The sequence below is a fragment of the Quercus lobata genome, chromosome 3, assembly GCF_001633185.2.
Source record: "Quercus lobata isolate SW786 chromosome 3, ValleyOak3.0 Primary Assembly, whole genome shotgun sequence".
Taxonomy (NCBI): Eukaryota; Viridiplantae; Streptophyta; class Magnoliopsida; order Fagales; family Fagaceae; genus Quercus; species Quercus lobata.
Window position 1 is genome coordinate 15,440,930 of NC_044906.1, and position 19,690 is coordinate 15,460,619.

General features: G+C 35.9%; 3 protein-coding genes and 2 long non-coding RNA genes across 5 annotated transcripts; 4 read left to right on the plus strand and 1 right to left on the minus strand.

The window, feature by feature from the left end:
* The first annotated feature begins 6 nt into the window (after positions 1–6).
* On the plus strand, positions 7–6,169 carry LOC115980406 (vegetative cell wall protein gp1-like). Its single transcript, XM_031102653.1, has 6 exons — positions 7–43; positions 2,569–2,659; positions 2,773–3,165; positions 3,382–3,450; positions 3,521–4,299; positions 5,136–6,169. The coding sequence occupies exons 2-6, from the start codon at positions 2,645–2,647 to the stop codon at positions 5,137–5,139; spliced, it is 1,260 nt and encodes a 419-aa protein (XP_030958513.1). The 5' UTR covers positions 7–43; positions 2,569–2,644; the 3' UTR covers positions 5,140–6,169.
* Positions 6,170–7,068: 899 nt separating this feature from the next.
* On the plus strand, positions 7,069–9,220 carry LOC115979748. The gene is made up of 6 exons (XR_004089190.1): positions 7,069–7,109; positions 7,207–7,550; positions 7,660–7,729; positions 8,409–8,549; positions 8,653–8,833; positions 9,033–9,220. It is a non-coding gene; the product is annotated as an uncharacterized LOC115979748 (long non-coding RNA).
* Positions 9,221–10,002: 782 nt separating this feature from the next.
* On the plus strand, positions 10,003–10,414 carry LOC115979259. Its single transcript, XR_004089010.1, has 2 exons — positions 10,003–10,245; positions 10,361–10,414. It is a non-coding gene; the product is annotated as an uncharacterized LOC115979259 (long non-coding RNA).
* Positions 10,415–11,803: 1,389 nt separating this feature from the next.
* Positions 11,804–13,528, plus strand: LOC115980407 (26S proteasome regulatory subunit 8 homolog). The gene is made up of 4 exons (XM_031102655.1): positions 11,804–11,830; positions 12,041–12,265; positions 12,737–12,823; positions 13,268–13,528. The coding sequence occupies exons 1-4, from the start codon at positions 11,804–11,806 to the stop codon at positions 13,526–13,528; spliced, it is 600 nt and encodes a 199-aa protein (XP_030958515.1).
* Positions 13,529–15,541: 2,013 nt separating this feature from the next.
* LOC115980408 lies at positions 15,542–19,365 on the minus strand. Its single transcript, XM_031102656.1, has 2 exons — positions 19,252–19,365; positions 15,542–18,309 (listed from the first exon to the last, which is right to left on the minus strand). The coding sequence occupies exons 1-2, from the start codon at positions 19,256–19,258 to the stop codon at positions 15,542–15,544; spliced, it is 2,775 nt and encodes a 924-aa protein (XP_030958516.1). The 5' UTR covers positions 19,259–19,365.
* Positions 19,366–19,690: the final 325 nt, after the last annotated feature.

Below are 19,690 nucleotides of genomic sequence, written 5' to 3' on the forward strand. Positions count from 1 at the left end.
TGGGTGCTTACGGTCCTCCAGTACGTGGTCCACTATCCCTGAAGTAAGTCTCTACCTCATACTGCTATAACATACTGTCTTCACCAAAGCACGAGTCTTATATTATGTTTTGAGTTCTTTTTCTATTTGGTTCTAACTTCTTCTTGAGGAATTTTATTTGCTATTTGAAGTCGTAGTCTCTTTAGGTTTTTTATAAAGGTTTTATTGTAATCAGTAACACTCATAGAGAGAGTCTTTAGGTTATTTATAAAGAATGTAAAAGACACTACATATAATGAGTAAGAGGTGAATCAGCATAAATGCTTTAATTTTATTATATATGTATAATTATTATATGAATTATAGTATTATATAAATTTTCAAAATGTCTGCACATTATGATGCACAATACCAAAAAAAGAATATAATAATAATAATTGATTCCCAATATGATTCTATATTTGACAACTAGAATGCATTACACACACACACACACACAAATGCATCTATATGTGGAAATTTGTTTTACCATCTTTATTTGCATATTTCCACTAGGATTGAGCCTGTCAACAATGCAGCCACAATCCCACCAATGATTTGTCTATTCAAGATGAAAGCCATTTCAAACAATATAAATCTAAATATTCCTTTTCAGTTTGGAACTTGGGGATTGTGCCTATAAGAAGCAAGAGAAGATATCGAACTCGAGTAATGATTAAAAGAAGTAGAGAAAACTCAGTTGGAAGGCCAATCAAAAAGGAATATAATATGTTACTTATATAGTTGGATGTTTTCATGTAAAGAGAGTTAGCATTATGACTCAGAATATAAAGTTCAACAGAAACCCCTAGAACAAAGAAATATATAATTGAGAATATATGTGGCCCATCCTGATTCATTAGGACTGTATTTAAGAAAGATCAAAATAAAACACTAGTGTGAAAGCTATTAGCAATATGAGCTTTTCAGTCAAGTTGTGTGGAACAATTTAATGGATGGGAATGTAAAACATTCAATGTCCTTCACGTTCAGCACCAAACCTTATCTCTTTGTTAAAGTTTCAAAGTGAATTATATTGAAGTAAGAAGCAAATTTAAACAGCTATGTATTCCAGCTCACACCATGCTATTGGGGCTTTGGAGTATACAGTAAACATTTATAAATTAAAACAGCTGCCAATTAAGCTAGAAGATGGTTTGGGTTTCAAACCAACGTGATGACGTACCTTGGAAATTAACTGCAATTGTTAGGTTCTCTTAAAATGGTTACTCTGACTAGGAAAAAAAGAAAAAAAAGAAAACTACGAAGCACACACATTGACATAGATATCATTTTTGTTTGCGTGCCTCACAAGGAAGAAGACACTATTACTGGATAGCGAACCAACCAGAATTTATGGCTTTTACAACACATGCTTATGGGTTTGGTAAGTTGGTTCATAATTTGTTGCCTCTAAATTAGGGACGGACCCAAGTGAGGGCCTAAGGGAGCCTGGGCCCCCTTGGGCCCCAAAAAACAAAAACAAAAAAAAAATTAATTAGTAGCTTAAATTTTTTTTTTTAAAAAAAAAAAAAAAGCTTGCCCCACCTTAGTTTTTAGCTTAGGCCCCCCTCGTGAATTCCTAGCCCAGCCAGCCCCCCTTATGAAGTACATTTACAGCCCATATATTTACACATATGTTGAAAAATTAAGCCCATGACCCATGTAAATCAAGAAGAAGAAGAAGAAAACTCAGAAAAACCTAACAGAGAAAGTGAAAGTCTGAAAGATGAAGGAAAAAAGAAAAAAAGAAAAAAGTAAGGAAATTTAGGAGAGGCGAGACAAAGTCACAGAGAGATAGAGAGGCTGAGGCGAGGCAGTTGCTATTGCTACTTCATCTTCTTTTTCTTCTTTCTTCTTTTTCTTCTTCTTCTTCTTTCTCTTCGTTCGCTAGTCCTTCTTCAATTCTATTTTGAATTTTCATTGCCTTGTTTTGTGTTTTCTTTCTTGTTTTGTGAACCTAGCATGTGACTAGTTGTTGGAAATGACAAAGAGACTTGAAAAAAAAAGTTTTAGGCTTTGTTTATGTGGGTCCACACGTAATATATAAGTAATAAAACTAGTACTGCAATATTTAACTTGAGCTTTTATATTTCTGTTTTTTAATAGTAATTTTTTAAGAATATTTTAATAGAAAAATTGTTTTAATAGTTTTTTTTTTTTTTTTTTTTGAGAATCAATAGTATTATTATAATTATTGGGTAGAGTTTTAGACTTGAAATTGATATATTAGTTGAAATATGGACTTATAGTTTTAAGACTCAATAAATTATATGGATGTTGACTCATAATATATAAAGAAATATAAGCATATAAAATTATAAATAAATAAAAAGTATAAAAAAGCTAACTTTGAATTAATTACTATTGCAATTCACATGACCTCACCCTCCACCTTACTTTCAATTTCCTCTTATTTCTTCATCTTAAGTGATTACAAAGTGCCCTCAAATTTCAATTTCCGTATATTTCCTTTAATTTAATATATGTGATTACATTATAGTTTTAACATTATCTCAGTACTTATTGATCCATTCTTCTTGATTGTAGGTGGTTGTGGGTCCCAAACAAGAAAAATAGGCCCGCCCACATCTTCAGGGACAGGTATCGCGAGCAACTAGCTTCCATGTTGCCAGACCAGGTATGAAAATGCCTTATTTTACGCTTTTACGAACGTCCATATAGGTTTCGTGAACTTTGAAATATAAACATTGTTCCCTAATGTGTTGTGTACTTCTTTTTTGGCTATTGTAGGTGGTGTGGCAGCCATATGAAGCTCATTTTGACGACCTCCCGCCGTGGTGTGTTGCAGGGAGGGCCGTATGGACGGCAAGGGTGCCGCTTGTATGTTTCCACCTAGTAGAGAAACATACACCGGATCGTGTTGTTCGTCAATTCGGGATGATCCAAGAAATTCCCCGCGCTGTTAACACTGACAAAGTGCTTCATGGCATTGATTTGAGGGGGAAGATCGGTGTTAATTGGATGCAGAAGCATGCTGCGCATATCCTTGAGTGGGGTAATCGCTTTGATCGGCGTTGCGAAGCTGTGCTTGGTGATATGCCTCCAGAGCACGAGTACCACGACTGGTTCAAAAGGGTGACTCGGAGGTTCATCGATAGGCCTGGTGCTGTAGTGACTCTGCTGGTAACTTCTCAATGTCTTCTACATGTTATAGATTGTGTGTCTTACCATGAAACCACTGTTTAGAGAGCATGATGTTTGTTACTACATTTTTTGCTTAGCACTTCATCTCCCTTTAATTTGCAATTATTAGTAGCAGAACCAACATTTATTTTATTATCAATTGGCATTGTTGATTTCGTATTGCAGGTCTAATATGTGTGGTTTTTCCATGTGCAGATTGAAGGATATGTCCGTTTGTTGAGGCGTCATCCAGTGGGCACCGAGGACCACAACGACATTACTGAGGTGCTGACGGCAGTGCAGGCGATGACACGTGTCCAACCTCCTATCCCTGAGGCCCCGATTGAGGAGGCAGCTATGCCTACCGGCCCAAGCACGAGCACAGCTCCGGCCGGATGTCAATCTCCAACCTCCTATCCCTGAGGCCCCGATTGAGGAGGCAGCTATGCCTACCGGCCCAAGCACGAGCACAGCTCCGGCCGGATGTCAATCTCGTCCGCTTGTTGCTACCCCCCAGCTTGTCCCTGCCCCCGATCCCTCTGCATCCACCTCACATGCATCTGCCAGCCCCACCATACCTTCATCCACCCCACATCCATCCCCTACCGTCACCATCCCTTCACCCAACCCACATTCAGCTCCTACGCCCACCATCCCTTCACCTAGCTCACATCCAGCCCCTACGCCCACCATCCCTTCACGTAGCCCACATCCAGCCCCTACGCCCACCATCCCTTCACCCACCCCCCATCCATCTCCTTGCCCCACCATCCCTCCACCCACCCCACTTCCTTGTGATGGGTCTGACGTCCGTCCACCCACCCCACAGTCATTTCTTCAGCTGTCACCCATTCCATCCTTTGACCTGGGTACCCCACCTGACATGCAGCAGGAGCCACCCTCCCATAGTTCGTTTAGTACCCCTTCTTCAGCCATTGACGCACCCCATGTTCAGGCTGAGCAGGCGGTTGGGTTACCTACAGCGGCTGAAGCTCGGCCTAAACGCATATCAAAGGCACCTCCGTGTGGGACAGGGGGGCACAAACATGGACACAATGTTGGGCCTGAGGCATCTGACGAAGGACATGCAAGACCTCCTCCTCATTATACGAGACGGCGTAAGATTCAAAAAAGGTATCTGAAAGCTTAATATACGTGTTTCAGATATTAGGAATGACTTATGAGTGAGTTATGAAAAGTCCCTGTGGCAATGTGTCAGGTGTAAGGTCAATTGTGCTGGTGGCACTTGTTTTGCCAAGCTTACTTGTGTAGTTTTCAGTGTCTTGTTTGTGTGTAAGGTCTCGGTGTGCTTCTGAGCTGTCATATTTTGAGGAAGGTGTTCTTCTATGTTATTGTGAAGCTGTCAAATTTCCTGTTCAAATTGGTATACATTTTATTAGGTGGCATCCTGCATGTAAAGTCTGTTTAAATGATGCTCTAGCGCAAGAATGGTCTAGTGGTTCAATTGTGTTGCTTGCTTTTTCCTGGTCATGGTAAAAGGTGTCTTTGTTGGGGTCCCAATGATGGCATTTAGTAATTCTCTGTATGAAGTAGAAAAACTTATCTCAAAATTGAGGAATGATTTTATTTGTATTTATTTTTTTTTGGATTTTAGGGCTGTTATAGTCATCTCAATCCGGACCAATCAAAATTAGTTTCCATACCACTCAAGATTTGTCAGTATGAATTTAAAGCTTTCTTCACTTTTATTTATACAGAATAGTTGGTGCTTATATTTAGTGCAATCTTCCTGACAGATCATTTCTTTTGCTGTATAATTTATAGGAATAGTTTAGCCTTTTAAGGAAAAAAATTGTAAAATCTACTCTGTTTGTGTATCTATATATCTCGTATAGCCTCTCATTGTTTGGTGTTGTGCTTATTAATTAATTTCCTATGGAAAGCAGAACTTTTTAGTCAGTGTTTTAATTGCTTTGATCTAAGATTCATTTTACATGTAATTCTGGCAGGTAGAAATGGACATGGAAGAGACTTGTGGATGGAAATGGAAATTTATCTGGACTGCAAGAAAGAATGCCTGAGAATAACATAGTACCCCCTCTAGGAGAAGATACACCTGATGGTATGCATCAATCCTTGGCTTTATACCTAACATAATATTGATTTTATCTGATATGGCTTGACTCAGGGGTTGTATGTATCTCTATTTGTGTGTTTTCCATAGTATTACTGCCTCTGCATTTATATGCATTTAGCAAGTATACTTTTGTATCTTTAACGGCACTCTTTGCTTTACACTTAGAATCCTTATAATAGATTCTTTAAAAGTGTGTCTATTTCTTATGTGCCTTTTTCCTTTATAATGTTTGAGCTTGTGTTAAGGCTGGTTTGGATTGATCCGGTTAGGTAACTGATATCATTTTACACAAATGTTCCATAATTTTTCTTTCTTCACTTGTTTTCCCTAAAAAAATTTGCTTTTGTTAATATATCTCTAACCACATTTGACATAAGAAGAAATCAAGGAATGTGGATGTGGAAGATCTACAATTAAAATTGAAAAGGATAAAAAGAAAAAGAAAAATATAAAATCAAGACACTCATTGAAAACAAGGATTGTGTCATACCAGTTGGAGTTAGCATTGTCTATATTGATTATTCTTTTCTTCACCTCCCCTTTTCCTTTTATTTTTAATGTTTAAGCTTGGTTAAGGCTGGGTCAGCTGGGTAAATGATGAACTTGGTTGTTGCTGTGACGGTGATGAGAGGTTACTTGTTGCAGAATATATGCCTACTGATACATTAGCAAAGCAGTTATTTCATTGTAAGTTTGTAAGCTTATCCTTGGTGTTGTTGCATGAGCACTACTCTATATATAATTGTATGTTATCTATTAACTAAATCCACTCTCTAAGTTTAATCTTATAAAATGCAAGAAGCAGGTCCTTTAATGATTCCCTGCATGGACATGGCTTGCCTGAATTCTATAGAAATAATTAAATCAACTATAAATTAATAAATAATGCAACATGTATGTAGGTTAATGGCCGTAGAAGCTAAGGTGAAAGTAACGTCAAAGAAGTGCCCTCGAATAGATATTTCATCCTACCAAGCAACTACGCGCATATTAAGATAAATGACTGTTGTCTAGTTGTCTTTATTTCCTATATCCTTTGTAATATCTACATTCTGAGTTGGTCTAAGTTATTTGGCCAATAAACCATAGGCTTGATGATGGGTTGTAGAAATTAAAAGGAAAGCCCTTTTCTTTTTTTTTGGGGGGGGGGGGGGAGAAGTTTTGGTGTTTCCTATTGACATTGCTGTAATTGTAAGACAGGCAGTTTCAAAGGGGTGGCAAAATGTATCAAATAAGTACTGAAGAAAGGGACCCTTTAATGCACAATGTCCTTTCCAACCAATAAAGATGAGTAACCTAATTAGGTTTTTGTCTATTAGTGAGGGGAAGGAAATGTCTTTATCAAAGTACCATAGGATGAGATGATCAACAAAAAAAAAAAAAAGTACTAGAGGATGAAAAAATCCACTCGTTTGTTAGTGGTCCACTTATCTATAATGAGCTTGCTCCATAGTTTGGGGGCCTGCCAAGTGCCAAAGATGGGCATATTCTCTTTTCATTTCATGTGCCTCCCCTCCATCCACCATATCATGCTTTCATGCTTTTATAGAATTTTTAGGATATCTACGGTAGAATGTGAAATAGTTAACCAATTCTTCTTTTCAAAAAAAAAAAAAAATTCCCTATGTATATGTGCATTCTCTGCTGATCAGTATTTGGGCTTTAGAGATTAGAGGTTTGTGCATTCTCTTCAAATATCTTTCAAACTGTTGACTTGTATCTATTCATTCTTAAACAATCTGATTTGCAGGACTCTTGTAAATATGGAATTCAAAGAGATGCTGTTTATTTTCCCCCACGTCGTACTGAACAGTCACATGTTATGGGGCCATCCTATCCTCTGATGGTTTGTACCCTTTAGTTGCCTGAGCTCTTGGTATATGATCTTAGCTAGGGAAGTAATTATGTATATATCTCACAGACTACTGTATGACTCTTTGTAGGTGGGGATTCAATCACATGCAGTGGATATTAGTGCAGATGAATGAACGTGAGAGGTAGGGTCCAAGGAAACTGATGAAAAGGCTGATGAGGTTCTAAAGTAGGATATTTTGGATTGTTGGACGCCAAAAAATCACTACGGATGGACTGAATCTGAGTGTTAAACATGTTGGGTTTAGACCATCTGTAATGATTTTCTGGAGTCCAACAATCCAGAATATCCAACTTTAGAACCTCATCAGCCTTTTCATCGGTTTCCTTGGACCCTACCTCTCACGTTCAAGTAGCTGCACTAATGTTGGAGCTAATCTGAATGAAGGTTTTGAAACCTTAATTGAATAAAAAGGTATGCTTGTTTCCCAAATATTGCAACCTTGAATTAGCATAACGAGATTTTTATCAGAAAAACAAACTCAATTTATATTTATGCAGCCGTAGCTTCAAAATTTTTGTAGGCTTTTTATGTGGGTTGCTGATAAATGTACCTTCATTTTAACTGAAGGAGATTCAGCTAAGGCTCTTGCAGTAAGTTGTTGTGTCACTGTGCAGAGTTTTTTAGCATTAAAGTTAGCTCTATTGGGTTTCACTTTGTATGATTTTCGACTTTATTCATTGTATTACAGTTGTCATGAAGCGTCATGCGCTGCTTGAGTCACTTTGATTTCCTAATGTAATTATATTACTTGTAAATTTATCACACCCTTTTTTTTACATAGAGTAAAAAAATTCCTATATCAGAAAGTTATGTGCTTTATGGCGAGTCTGCAACTTCTATTTAGTTATCAGGATGTCATTTAATCAATGTTTTGGCTCAAATGTCATGGCATTGTAATGGGTGGATATGGTTGTCATGGGATGCTAAACACTAACTTATTTTTCATTCCTTTTTTTATTATTCTCTTCATTTAGGAATTAGGATGGGTGGCTAGTCATTAACATTGATGGATTTATTTAAAGTTGATTGCATAACACAGAAATATTGCATCTACTCAATTGCAGTAATTTTATTTTATGTTTCTACATATATATTTTTTACTTTCTTGAGTTTTGGTTAGGATTTGGTCAATGACGTTATCTAAAAAATTGACAGTGAGAAGGCTTAGGGAAGAATTACAGCTACTCCAGGAGCCTGGATCATTCATGCTATTTTCTGGCTGCTGTAATTCCTTCCTAACTCTCTCTGATTGCTTTTGGGTGACAACAGAAGCTGGAGAGACTTCAAGAAGAGGAATTAGTAGAGAAGCCATTTCAACGGAAACAAATGAAAGTAAGGTTCCCTGAGCATGGAAGAAGTGGAAGATCTGTTGTAACAATTAATAACTTGGAATTTGGCTTTGGAGATAAGGTGAATTGATATACTTAATCAAACTAGGAAGAGGGTTCTAGAAACATTGAATTATCTATTTCTGATTTTTTATGTTTTATGAAATTGATGAGTTGTGTGTCAGGTGCTCTTGAACAAGGCAAATCTTACAATTGAAAGGGGAGAAAAACTTGCCATAATTGGCCCAAATGGATGTGGAAAAAGCACTTTGCCGAAATTATCATTTGGATTTAGAGAAGCCAAGAGGGGGTGAAGTTTTGCTTGGGGAGCATAATGTCCTGCCAAACTATTTTGAGCAAAATCAGGTGTGTTAGTGTCTACAATGTTGTATCTCCCATTTATCTAATGATCATGGTGTTTCTACTTTTTCATGCTTAATTCTAAGCTCCAATGGTTTTACAAACATATACATGTACTTCATATATATTTTTATATAATTGGCAGTTTGTATGTTTTGCTAATTTTTTGCTTGTGCTAACTGACACTGACCCGCATCTATTTTAGGCTGAGGCACTTCATTTCAATAAAACAGTGCTTGAGACAGTAGTAGAAGCTGCAGAGGACTGGAGAAGTGATGACATAAAGGGACTCCTTGGGCGTTGTAATTTTAAAGCTGATATGCTTGATAGAAAGGTTTCTCTTTTGAGTGGTGGTGAGAAGGTAAGCTAAAACTGTATGCTCTTATGCGATTTTGTATTCTCTCGTAGTGGACATATATCTGGCATTTATGTGTGCCATAACAAGTTCTGTTTTGTGCTTCAGATCTTTAACTGGAACATGTACCTATCAAGAAAAAAAAATTCCCAAAAAAACTTTAACTGGAAAATTAATTTATAATTTTCTTAGTCTCTTGTATATACACTAGAGTAGTATTGTACTTTAATGGAAAGCAGAAATTATCAACAGCATGAATTTCCTAGTCTCTTGTATATATTTCATAATGTTAAAGAGTACTATTGTAGTTTAATGGAAATAAGAAAGTGCAGCACAATCTGGTGGATTTCATTTCCGGTGATAGTTTGAGGATTTTTGGACAAAGTCTTGTGATTTCCTGAATGAAAACTGCTGAGATGATAGACAAAATATACAACTAAAAACCATTACATGATTTTGTCTATGTCATTCTTAATTCCAGTGTTCTGATTTTTCAGCATGGTTTTTGGTGTTTCTTTTCCACCCCTTTGTCTAAAAAAAGATTATTTGTTGAGTTTTAGTTGGACCCAAGGAGATTCTAGGAAGGGTGGAAGACACAAATATTTTGTGGATTTTATGTATCATTTGGAAGTTAGATGTATGACTTAAACTGGATCTATTTCAATGCATCCAGTGATCTACATGTGTAATTTTTTTCCTGGCATAGGGTTGCACTTGTGCCTGTGTAAATATGTATGCTTGTCTGTTAAGCCCATTGAGGCCTAATTTGTGATCATATCATGAGATACATTATTGACATTGTTAAGCCCATTATGCAACTATAAATGAAAAATAAAATAAAATTATCATATCCCATGTGCATAGCTTAGTGGGAGTCTGGACGTTGTCCTCCATGCAGTGCAATTATCCAATTGCTAAATTTATTAGTACTTTATGACCTTGTGTATATATTACAGTATTATCTTGAGAAAAATCTTGATGCGAGGATGAGGGAGGTAGAACGTGAGGCCGAGCTGATATGCTGAAGGCTCCTAAAATTAATGCCAAATCGAAGATGTCTAAGGTAAGCATTGTTGTTATTATTACCAGCATTATGAAACAGGAAAGGAAATGATATAGCTTCATAAGCTTCTGCTGTAGCAATCTGAGTTGAAATTTAGATTTTGTTCCTCTAATAGGCCGAGAAGGAAGCCCTGAAGAAGCAGAAAAGGCAAGCATTTCAGCAGGCAAAACAAAAATCAAAAGGAACGAAGAAATATAAGAGGTGGAATTGATTGATTCACCCATATTCCTCATTGAAGATTCCTCCAATGTTTCAAATTTTTTTTTTACTTGTAAAAAAGCCTAGGAGATAAGGTGGCCTGTTGTGAGCCAGGTAGTTGTCCTCATGTATATAATTTAAATAGAATTATAGGAATTACTTGAAATTAAGGCTGTAATTGAAAATCTTGTTCTAGCAATTTGTTCTCCTTTACTAATGATTGCAGAACCCCGACAACATGCATTTATGCTTTCGAAAGCCATATAATGTAAGGAAAACATGAAGGTAGGAGTTCAGGGACTATTTGATTATACCCCCTTTTGAAAACCTGGTTGTAGATATCATTTTACCATAAATCCAACAGAGTTATTGAATGTATGAAGTGTGCTAAATAAATGAAGCCTAAATTCATAAAATACATTCAAGTATGACATGGTAGCCTCCCAGAATGACGTTAAACCCACCGGTAGCTAGCTACTACTGCTTTGGTTGTTAATTATTATTATTATTTTTTGGCTGACACAGCTAGTATTGTGTTAGACTAAGTACATTGGTTCGTTGGGGTGCCTACCACGAACCTTCTTGGAATGAATCTTAAAATTTTGTATGTGATAGTGGTTGCATCAAAGATGGTTGTTGTTGCTGTTCTGAAACTTGCAACCATTGGCAACGATAGATGTAAACTTTGAACTAGATTTGTAGATTCTTAACCCAAAAAAAGAAAAAAGATTTGTAAACAAATAAAATAAATGGAATGTTAAATTGCTAACTTGGTTTCAAACTATTTGGGCTAAATTTAATTTAACACTCAAGTACTATTTCTATAATTGTATCAATATATTTTTTTTTAGACATACTATTTGTATCAATTTAATCACTTAACTTTCAAAATCAAGCCAATGTCATCATTAGGTGTGAATTTTTTTAGTAACTTTAATAAAATGGCCACCCTCCAAAAAATAATAATAATAATAATAAAATGGCCAAACTACAATTTGTTGGTTTTTATAAATTTGTCACAGTTTTAGTTTTAGTTGGGTCTTGTTAACAGATGCCCTTAGATTATTTCTTACCAAATCATTTTTAAGGACAAAAAGTATCTCCCAATTTTTTTATCAGATGCTTTTAAAAATAGTTCCTAAACCTTAATTCTATATAGAGCATCGTTATCTTTTCCCCACATTTAATAGTATCAATTTTGTCCCTCTACTTTCAAATCAATTTTGTTCGTACACTTTTAAAACCAATTTCTAAGAATAAAATTAACTTGATTTAAATGTTGAAAGTCGAGATTAGCACATTTATATTAACATTGATGCCATGCTTAAAGTTATATATATACACACTATTTGTCAAAGTAATGGGGAAGAATAACGTTTTAGTTAAGGTAAGTAATATTCCTATATGAATGCACTCAATTGTAAATTTGCAGCTGTGCCATAACTATTTATTTTTTTCAAAAGTAATGATATTTTAGCAAGGGAATAGAGTATTACATGCACAAGGAGTGCCTGGTACGTGCCTTTTTGTTAATAAGAGATGGTTTGATAACAGTTTGAATACATTTTTATCTAAACAATCTCATCTTGTTTACCAGGTTCATCTTGAACGGAAATATGTTGTTGACATTGATAAAAATATCGATATCACGAAGATAACTCCATCAACAAGAGTTGCTCTCCGTAATGACAGTTATGTGCTTCATTTAATCTTGCAAAGCAAAGTTGATCCATTGGTCAACCTCATGAAAGTTGAAAAGGTTCCAGATTCCACATATGACATGATTGGCGGTCTTGACCAGCAAATTAAAGAGATACAGGAGGTTTGCCTCGTGTACCGTTTTACTTTCTGCATTTAAACTGGTAGTGGCAATGGTGACAGTGAAGTGCAGCGGACTATGCTGGAGCTTCTCAACCAGCTGGATGGATTTGAAGCATCAAATAAAATAAAGGTATCCTGTGTGTTTTCATTATGCAGCTTGGGTTGTTTAGTTTTTGGTACTTTTCTTTATTGTGACATCAACTATTTAAACAGATTTTGGAACTTATTGTAAGTATTTGCCAAGCATGTAAAAAAGAAGCTTCATTCTTGTAAAGATTGCCAGTATTTTATTGAATTTAAACAATCTCAACTCTTTTGGATGGATTTGGATAGAATGATAAGTATAGTCTTGTTAATTCCATAACGAGATTTTGCACTGGGCTATTAAAGTCTTCAAAAGTGAAAGATTGTGTGTTTTCTCTGTGCATAATCATATTGTCACAGATTTTTTTTCGTTTTATTTTTGTTGCAGGCTGTGTGCACAGAATCTGGGATGTTTGCTCTGTGGGAGAGGAGGGTTAATGTAACACAAGAAGATTTTGAGATGGTAGTGGCAAAGGTAATGAAGAAGGAGACTGAGGAAAACATGTCATTGCGGAAGCTATGGAAGTAGTGTGTGTCCATGTTAATGTTTTGTTTCACTCCACCACCCTGAATATAATTGATCCGTGGCTTTGTTCTTCACACACAGCCAACAGCTCTGTTCTTTGTATGGATTATGAAGCACATGGGGGTGCCTACACTTTGTTGAAGTTTTTTAAATACCACTGGCATCTCTGTTTATTTTGTTAAATATTCTTTTGTGATACATTTTTATGTAATATGTGTTTAATTATTGTAAATTTGCAGCTGTGCCTTAATTATTTATTTTTTTGAAACGTCATGATATTTTAGCAAGAGAATAGAGTATTACATGCACAAGGAGTGCCTTTTTGTTAATAAGAGATGGTTTGAAAACAGTTTGAATACATTTTTATCTAAACAATCTCATCTTCTTTCCCAGGTTCATCTTGAACGGAAATATGTTGTTGACATTGATAAAAATATCGATATCTCCAAGATAACTCCATCAACAAGAGTTGCTCTCCGTAATGACAGTTATGTGCTTCATTTAATCTTGCAAAGCAAAGTTGATCCATTGGTCAACCTCATGAAAGTTGAAAAGGTTCCAGATTCCACATATGACATGGTTGGCGGTCTTGACCAGCAAATTAAAGAGATAAAGGAGGTTTGCCTCGTGTACCGTTTTACTTTCTGCATTTAAACTGGTAGTGGCAATGGTGACAGTGAAGTGCAGCGGACTATGCTGGAGCTTCTCAACCAGCTGGATGGATTTGAAGCATCAAATAAAATAAAGGTATCGTGTGTGTTTTCATTATGCAGCTTGGGTTGTTTAGTTTTTGGTACTTTTCTTTATTGTGACCTCAACTATTTAAACAGATTCATCTCTTATTGTAAGTATTTGGCAAGCATGTCAAAATAAGCTTCATTCTTGTAAAGATTGCCAGTATTTTATTGAATTTAAACAATGTCAACTCTTTTGGAAATCGAGTAATTCAATGTGGTAAATAATCGAGTAATTTAAAAAACGTAATTCAATGTGGTTAAATAATTCTGGTCACCTGCGGCCAAAAAAGAAAAAAAAAATTCCCAGTGGAACTCGAGTATGTTATACTCGATTTCCATAAATGGAAATCGAGACTCTAAGACTCGATTTCCATTTATGGAAACCGAGTATAACATACTCGAGTTTTACTGGGAATTAAAGGAAAAATCCCAGTAGAACTCGAGTATTTTATACTCGGTTTCCATAAATGGAAATCGAGTCTTAGAGTCTCGATTTCCATTTATGGAAATCGAGTATAACATACTCGAGTTCCACTGGGAATTTTTTTTTTTCTTTTTTGGCCGCAGGTTACCAGAATTATTTACCACATTAAATTACGTTTTTTAGTTCTCAAATTGGGGTAAAAAAAAAAAGGAAAAAAAAATCCCAATAGAACTCGAGTATTTTATACGTTTTTTAGTTCTCAAATTGGGGTAAAAAAAAAAAGGAAAAAAAAATCCCGATAAAACTCGAGTATTTTATACGTTTTTTAGTTCTCAAATTGGGGGGGTAAAAAAAAAAAGGAAAAAAAAATCCAATAGAACTCTCTAATTTTATACGTTTTTTAGTTCTCAAATTTGGGTAAAAAAAAAAAAGGAAAAAAAAATCCCGAATAAAACTCGAGTATTTTATACGTTTTTTAGTTCTCAAATTGGGGTAAAAAAAAAAAAGGAAAAAAAATCCCGATAAAACTCGAGTATTTTATACGTTTTTTAGTTCTCAAATTGGGGTAAAAAAAAAAAGGAAAAAAAAATCCCGATGAACTCGAGTAATACGTTTTTTAGTTCGGGGTAAAAAAGGAAAAAAATCCCATAGAACTCGAGTATTTTATACGTTTTTTAGTTCTCAAATTGGGGTAAAAAAAAAAAGGAAAAAAAAATCCCGATAAAACTCGAGTATTTTATACGTTTTTTAGTTCTCAAATTGGGGTAAAAAAAAAAAGGAAAAAAAAATCCCAATAGAACTCGAGTATTTTATACTCGGTTTCCATAAATAGAAATCGAGTCTTAGATACTTGAGTTCTTTTGGATGGAATTTTTTTTTTTTTTTTGCCGCAGGTGCATGGACCAGAATTAGTTTTCTCCCCTGCAGCAAATTTTGCAGGGTCCAGAACACATCAAACAACTACATACCAGCATATGATAGGCGAAGGGAGCATACATTAAAGTTCTACAACCAAATTAAAACAGTAACTATTCAATAAAATTATTGTTGGACAAAAGTCTTAGCACACAATGGCAGTTCAATACTAGAAGGGCCTTGTGGTTGAACTTGCCAAAGTATCATTGTTCGTATTATAGGAAAAAGCTGCATCACGCAACTAATGTAACGAGTAAAATGGATAGCAAAGAGTTCAATTATTCGTAATTTACAACAATAAACAAAATAACAACTAAGTTAATACAACATAGTCTACATATTCGCCTAGCGGATATAACATATTATACATAGTCACCTAACACTTGTCCATACTGATACAACATACTCTACATAATCACCTAGCTTGTCCATACAGAAGATAACGACAAGTCCCACGTACAATGTCACTTACGAAAATCAAGTCTCCGCTTGCCTGACAAACATGAAATACGGTTATTAGTTTCCAAATGCAAAGAACAAAAACCAAATGACATTCTGAGTATATTATATAAAAACAGTGACGTCACTTGCCTAGTTCATAGCACTACCACTTGTTGAAGCCCCATGGGAATTGGGACAGCATCTACGGTTATGCCCCTCTTGATGACACACTCTACATCGTTGCCTCGGTTGCATCTCCCTCAACTCCGGATCTTCCCTCCGGCTTCCCCGTTCTCGCCGTACCCCATCCATTTCATTCCTTATTCTTGACATCGTAGGACGACCTTTGGCCCGCAACAATCGTGGGTCAGGCACCCACCGTGGTCCGCGAACGTCTGTCCATAATGACTCTGACTTTGGCACCACAAAATTATGTGAATATGTGAGAATGGCGTTGTTCAGACTGTAACATGGGTCAATATAGCTGGGCGCATCGAGATGCAGACTTTTAAGAGCTTTAATTGCATGTGAACAAGGGATCTTCAAGTTTTGCCACTTTCCACAACCACAGGTTCTATCAAATATGCGCACATCATGACTGTGATTTCCCCCTCCAGCTCTATGGTCATTATACGGGGTAACCACTTGATATATACCCTCTGCATGATTATAATTCCTCAGAGTGTGTCCTGCAATTTTCTGCTCATTTTTGTTATAGATCTCCATTGCATAATCACTCCACACCTTACCTCGAGAGAGATCAGAAGTAATTTGTTTATGTCGATCGTGGAAATATGCAACAAGTTTAAAATAAGTGAACTCAACCATTGCAGCAATTGGCAAACCGCGGGCACCTTTAAGAACCCCATTAAAGCACTCAGAGATATTGGTTGTCATTGCCCCGTAACGTCTTCCACCATCATGTGACTGGGTCCATTTGTCTACATCCTCACTCATTAGATATGTGTATGGCATATAACGTATAATCCGGCGATCAGTAGGGTCTACACCCCTCAGTAAATTAATCTCGGCCTCCTTAATGGTCTGCATTATGGACACAAATTTAGCATCATGAGTCGCATATCCAGCTTTCAAGGCCAATGCCTTTAGAGTCGGGTTATTAAAATGTGTGTTGAAGTTGCTAGCAACATGTCGAAGGCAATATCGATGATATACCCGTTCTCTTTCGTCTTGCCCTCTAGGCCACTCTCGAATGGCGCATTTGATACCTTTATGTCGGTCAGAAATAATGCAAATGTCCTTGTTTTCAATAACACGCTCTATCGAAGTCCTGAGACACTCTAAAAACCACCCCCAACTAGCCCCTGACTCCTTGTCCACAACAGCAAAGGCGATAGGCAAAACCTTTTGATTAGCATCGGTTGCCATTGCAATCATCAATACCCCTTTGTATTTACCATATAAATGAGTTCCATCAATACTGATCACTGGCCTGCAATACTGGAATGCAGCAATGCATGGAGCGAATGCCCAATATACATAGCGCAGTAACGTAGTACCTTCTAATGGCTTAGGTATGGTGTGATAGCTATACTGGGTACCCGAATCCTGATCCAAGTATGCCAACAACAACTTTCGCAACCTTTGGTAAGACTCCTCCCAATCCCCAAAAATCTTAGCAATTGCCTTTTGTTTTGCGTCCCATACTTTATAGTAAGAAAGCTCATGATCATACTTAGTACGGATGATCTCCCAAAGCTCATCAACAGTAGCAGTGTGCTTTTTTCGCAATCTTCCCACAATTTCTGATGCAACAAAATTAGAATCCATCATTCTACCATCTCTTCGCAGCCCAAAGGGTATACAACTGTGTGGACCCACATAAGACGTGACCATCCACAGACCATTGAATTTAGGCTTCATGTATGCCCCAACGTACCACTTGCAATTGTCGTCAATGCATGCGGCGCACAATTCAGTTGTGCTCGACCTTTGGATGGAGAAATTTCTATTATCCTTTGCTGCGTATATTATCAATGCACGCTTCACCGCAGCTTTATTTGCAAAAGTCAACCCTTTACAAAAATGCATCCCATCTTGCCAAGTACAAAGATATGGTATCTGAAGACGTGAAGGATCAACCATATTTTCCCAAGTATTTGCGTAGAATGAGTCCGCAGGAGGTCTGTAGCCAGTGGTCGTATCTGTATCATGCTGGACACCAATATCATCATCATCTGCATCACCTTCATCATGGTACTCCATATTTTCCTCTTCAAAATTAGGAACGACTTCATGCTCATCCACATCGTTCTCAAAGTCACCTCGCTCAATCCTCTCTTCGTACTGATCCATATCATCATTATTTTCACCATCATTCGCAGCATGATCTTCGTCTTCGTCTTCGTCTTCGTCTTCCTCCTCTAAATGTGTCTCTTGAGAGTAGAGGGTTCCACCAGTATTCGCAACATAATCTTGAGATGAGAGCGTATAACCTCCCATTGCATACCCTCCCATTGTAGTGCATCCATCATCTAGGGTTGTAAATTGTAAAGCCGTAGATGTTTCTTGCACCACCTCAGTACTGTTGTCTACACTCGCCTCCAAACTTACATACAACTCAGCAGCATTTACTTGGGGCATTTTCTGGATCCTATTAAACATCATCTTTACATGTTTATCTTCTTTAATCGCCATATACCCATAATTTATCCGTTCATGAAGAACTTCTTGTGGGCAACGATAAATAATCTTGATGTCATACCAAGCAGGGTTCAATTTCAATTCGTCCATTATTTTCCTCTTCAAATCAGTCAACGTCTTCAACTTACGACGTAACATCATGTAGTAGCATTCGATACCCTCCCCTCTAAATGGGAATCCGTCAATCCCTTCAGGATTGTAAAGGTGTCCACCGAAGTATACATTTATGTCAATATTCTTCAAAGATTGTGCACCTATTAGAGAGCCAACTAAATTTATGTTAGTGACATATTTGATCTCTTTCATTTCACATCAATTACAAAAACTTTTCTATCTACTCAAAGTACAAGAATCACAACTTCTAAAAGTGTAACAATTGCATATACTCACCCCACATCACATACAAACACACTCAATCATTATAATTTCATACTCAAACAAATAAAAAAACTGAAGACAAAACTCACCCCCATTACAAAATTGAAACTCAGCTCTAACAAAAATATAAATAAAAATATCAAATCAAACAACAAAAGTCCTGAGGATGTGCAAATGAATGAGTGCAATTATGTAACAACATCATTCAAGTAATTTTAAATTAATGCCATACCCTATTACACTACTATTGATGAAATAACATAGAGCAGGGTTCATCAGACAAAAAAAGAAAAAGAAAAACACTAATGTGAATATAATCATGATCAATCAAATTAGACATATCATCTAATTTAATATATAAATATAAATATATTTATATATTTAGCCTATTTATACAACTATATAATTAAATATTTATATAAATATATTTATATTTAGCCTATTTATACAACTATATAATTAAATATTTATATATTTATATAAGTATTTATATATATAGTTGTATAAATATAAAAATATTTATATAAATATTTAATTATTTAATTATATAGTTTTATAAATATATAAATAAAAATATGTATATATAAATATTTAATTATATAGTTGTATAAATATAAATATATATACGTATTTTTTATAAGGAAACAAATATACATATTTTAATACAAACAAATATCTTATCAGGAAACAAATATATTTGCCTAATACAAACAAATATTTTATTAGGAAATGGCATATACACTAAAACAATGCAAGCAACACTTTTTAAAGCAGCTATATACACTAAACAACTAATTAGAGAGTGAGAAGACCCTTACTTGACATAATGATGTGCAAATGTACTGCTGAGATTGTATGAGAGTGAGAGGAGCAATGTTTTGCTGCTAAATATGTATATTGAAGTTGCTGAAGGTGAGAGTTGTTGAGGCAAGTTGTTCTTCATGTGAGAGAGTTGTGTTTAGTCAAAATATTTTCTGCATCTGAGAGTAGTGTGAGAGTTTTTTAGGTTCAACATAGTCTGAGAGAAGTTTTGGGTGCTTGTGCTAGTTTAACATATTTTTTGAATATGTCTCAAAACAGACAAATTATATTCACATGTCCTTCAGCAACGTACTCTTACCTGCTGGAGGAAGCAACAAAGACTGTTGACTAGCAAAAGCACAAAAATAGTAGATAGACAAGCACAAGCAACAGACAAAAGACAAAACATGTCCTTCAACACAGGCTTTAATAGACTAGCACTGCACGTATTCAGTT

What these genes read in the sequence shown, in the direction of transcription:
- LOC115980406 (XM_031102653.1), top strand. An exon ending in GTGCTGTAGTGACTCTGCTG is followed by an intron (nt 3,166 to 3,381) that starts GTAACTTCTCAA and finishes TTCCATGTGCAG; the next exon opens with ATTGAAGGATATGTCCGTTT. An exon ending in ACCACAACGACATTACTGAG is followed by an intron (nt 3,451 to 3,520) that starts GTGCTGACGGCA and finishes TTGAGGAGGCAG; the next exon opens with CTATGCCTACCGGCCCAAGC.
- LOC115980407 (XM_031102655.1), top strand. Translation starts at nt 11,804, where the DNA reads ATGGGGAAGAATAACGTTTTAGTTAAG. An exon ending in AGAATAACGTTTTAGTTAAG is followed by an intron (nt 11,831 to 12,040) that starts GTAAGTAATATT and finishes CTTGTTTACCAG; the next exon opens with GTTCATCTTGAACGGAAATA. An exon ending in TTGAGATGGTAGTGGCAAAG is followed by an intron (nt 12,824 to 13,267) that starts GTAATGAAGAAG and finishes CTTCTTTCCCAG; the next exon opens with GTTCATCTTGAACGGAAATA.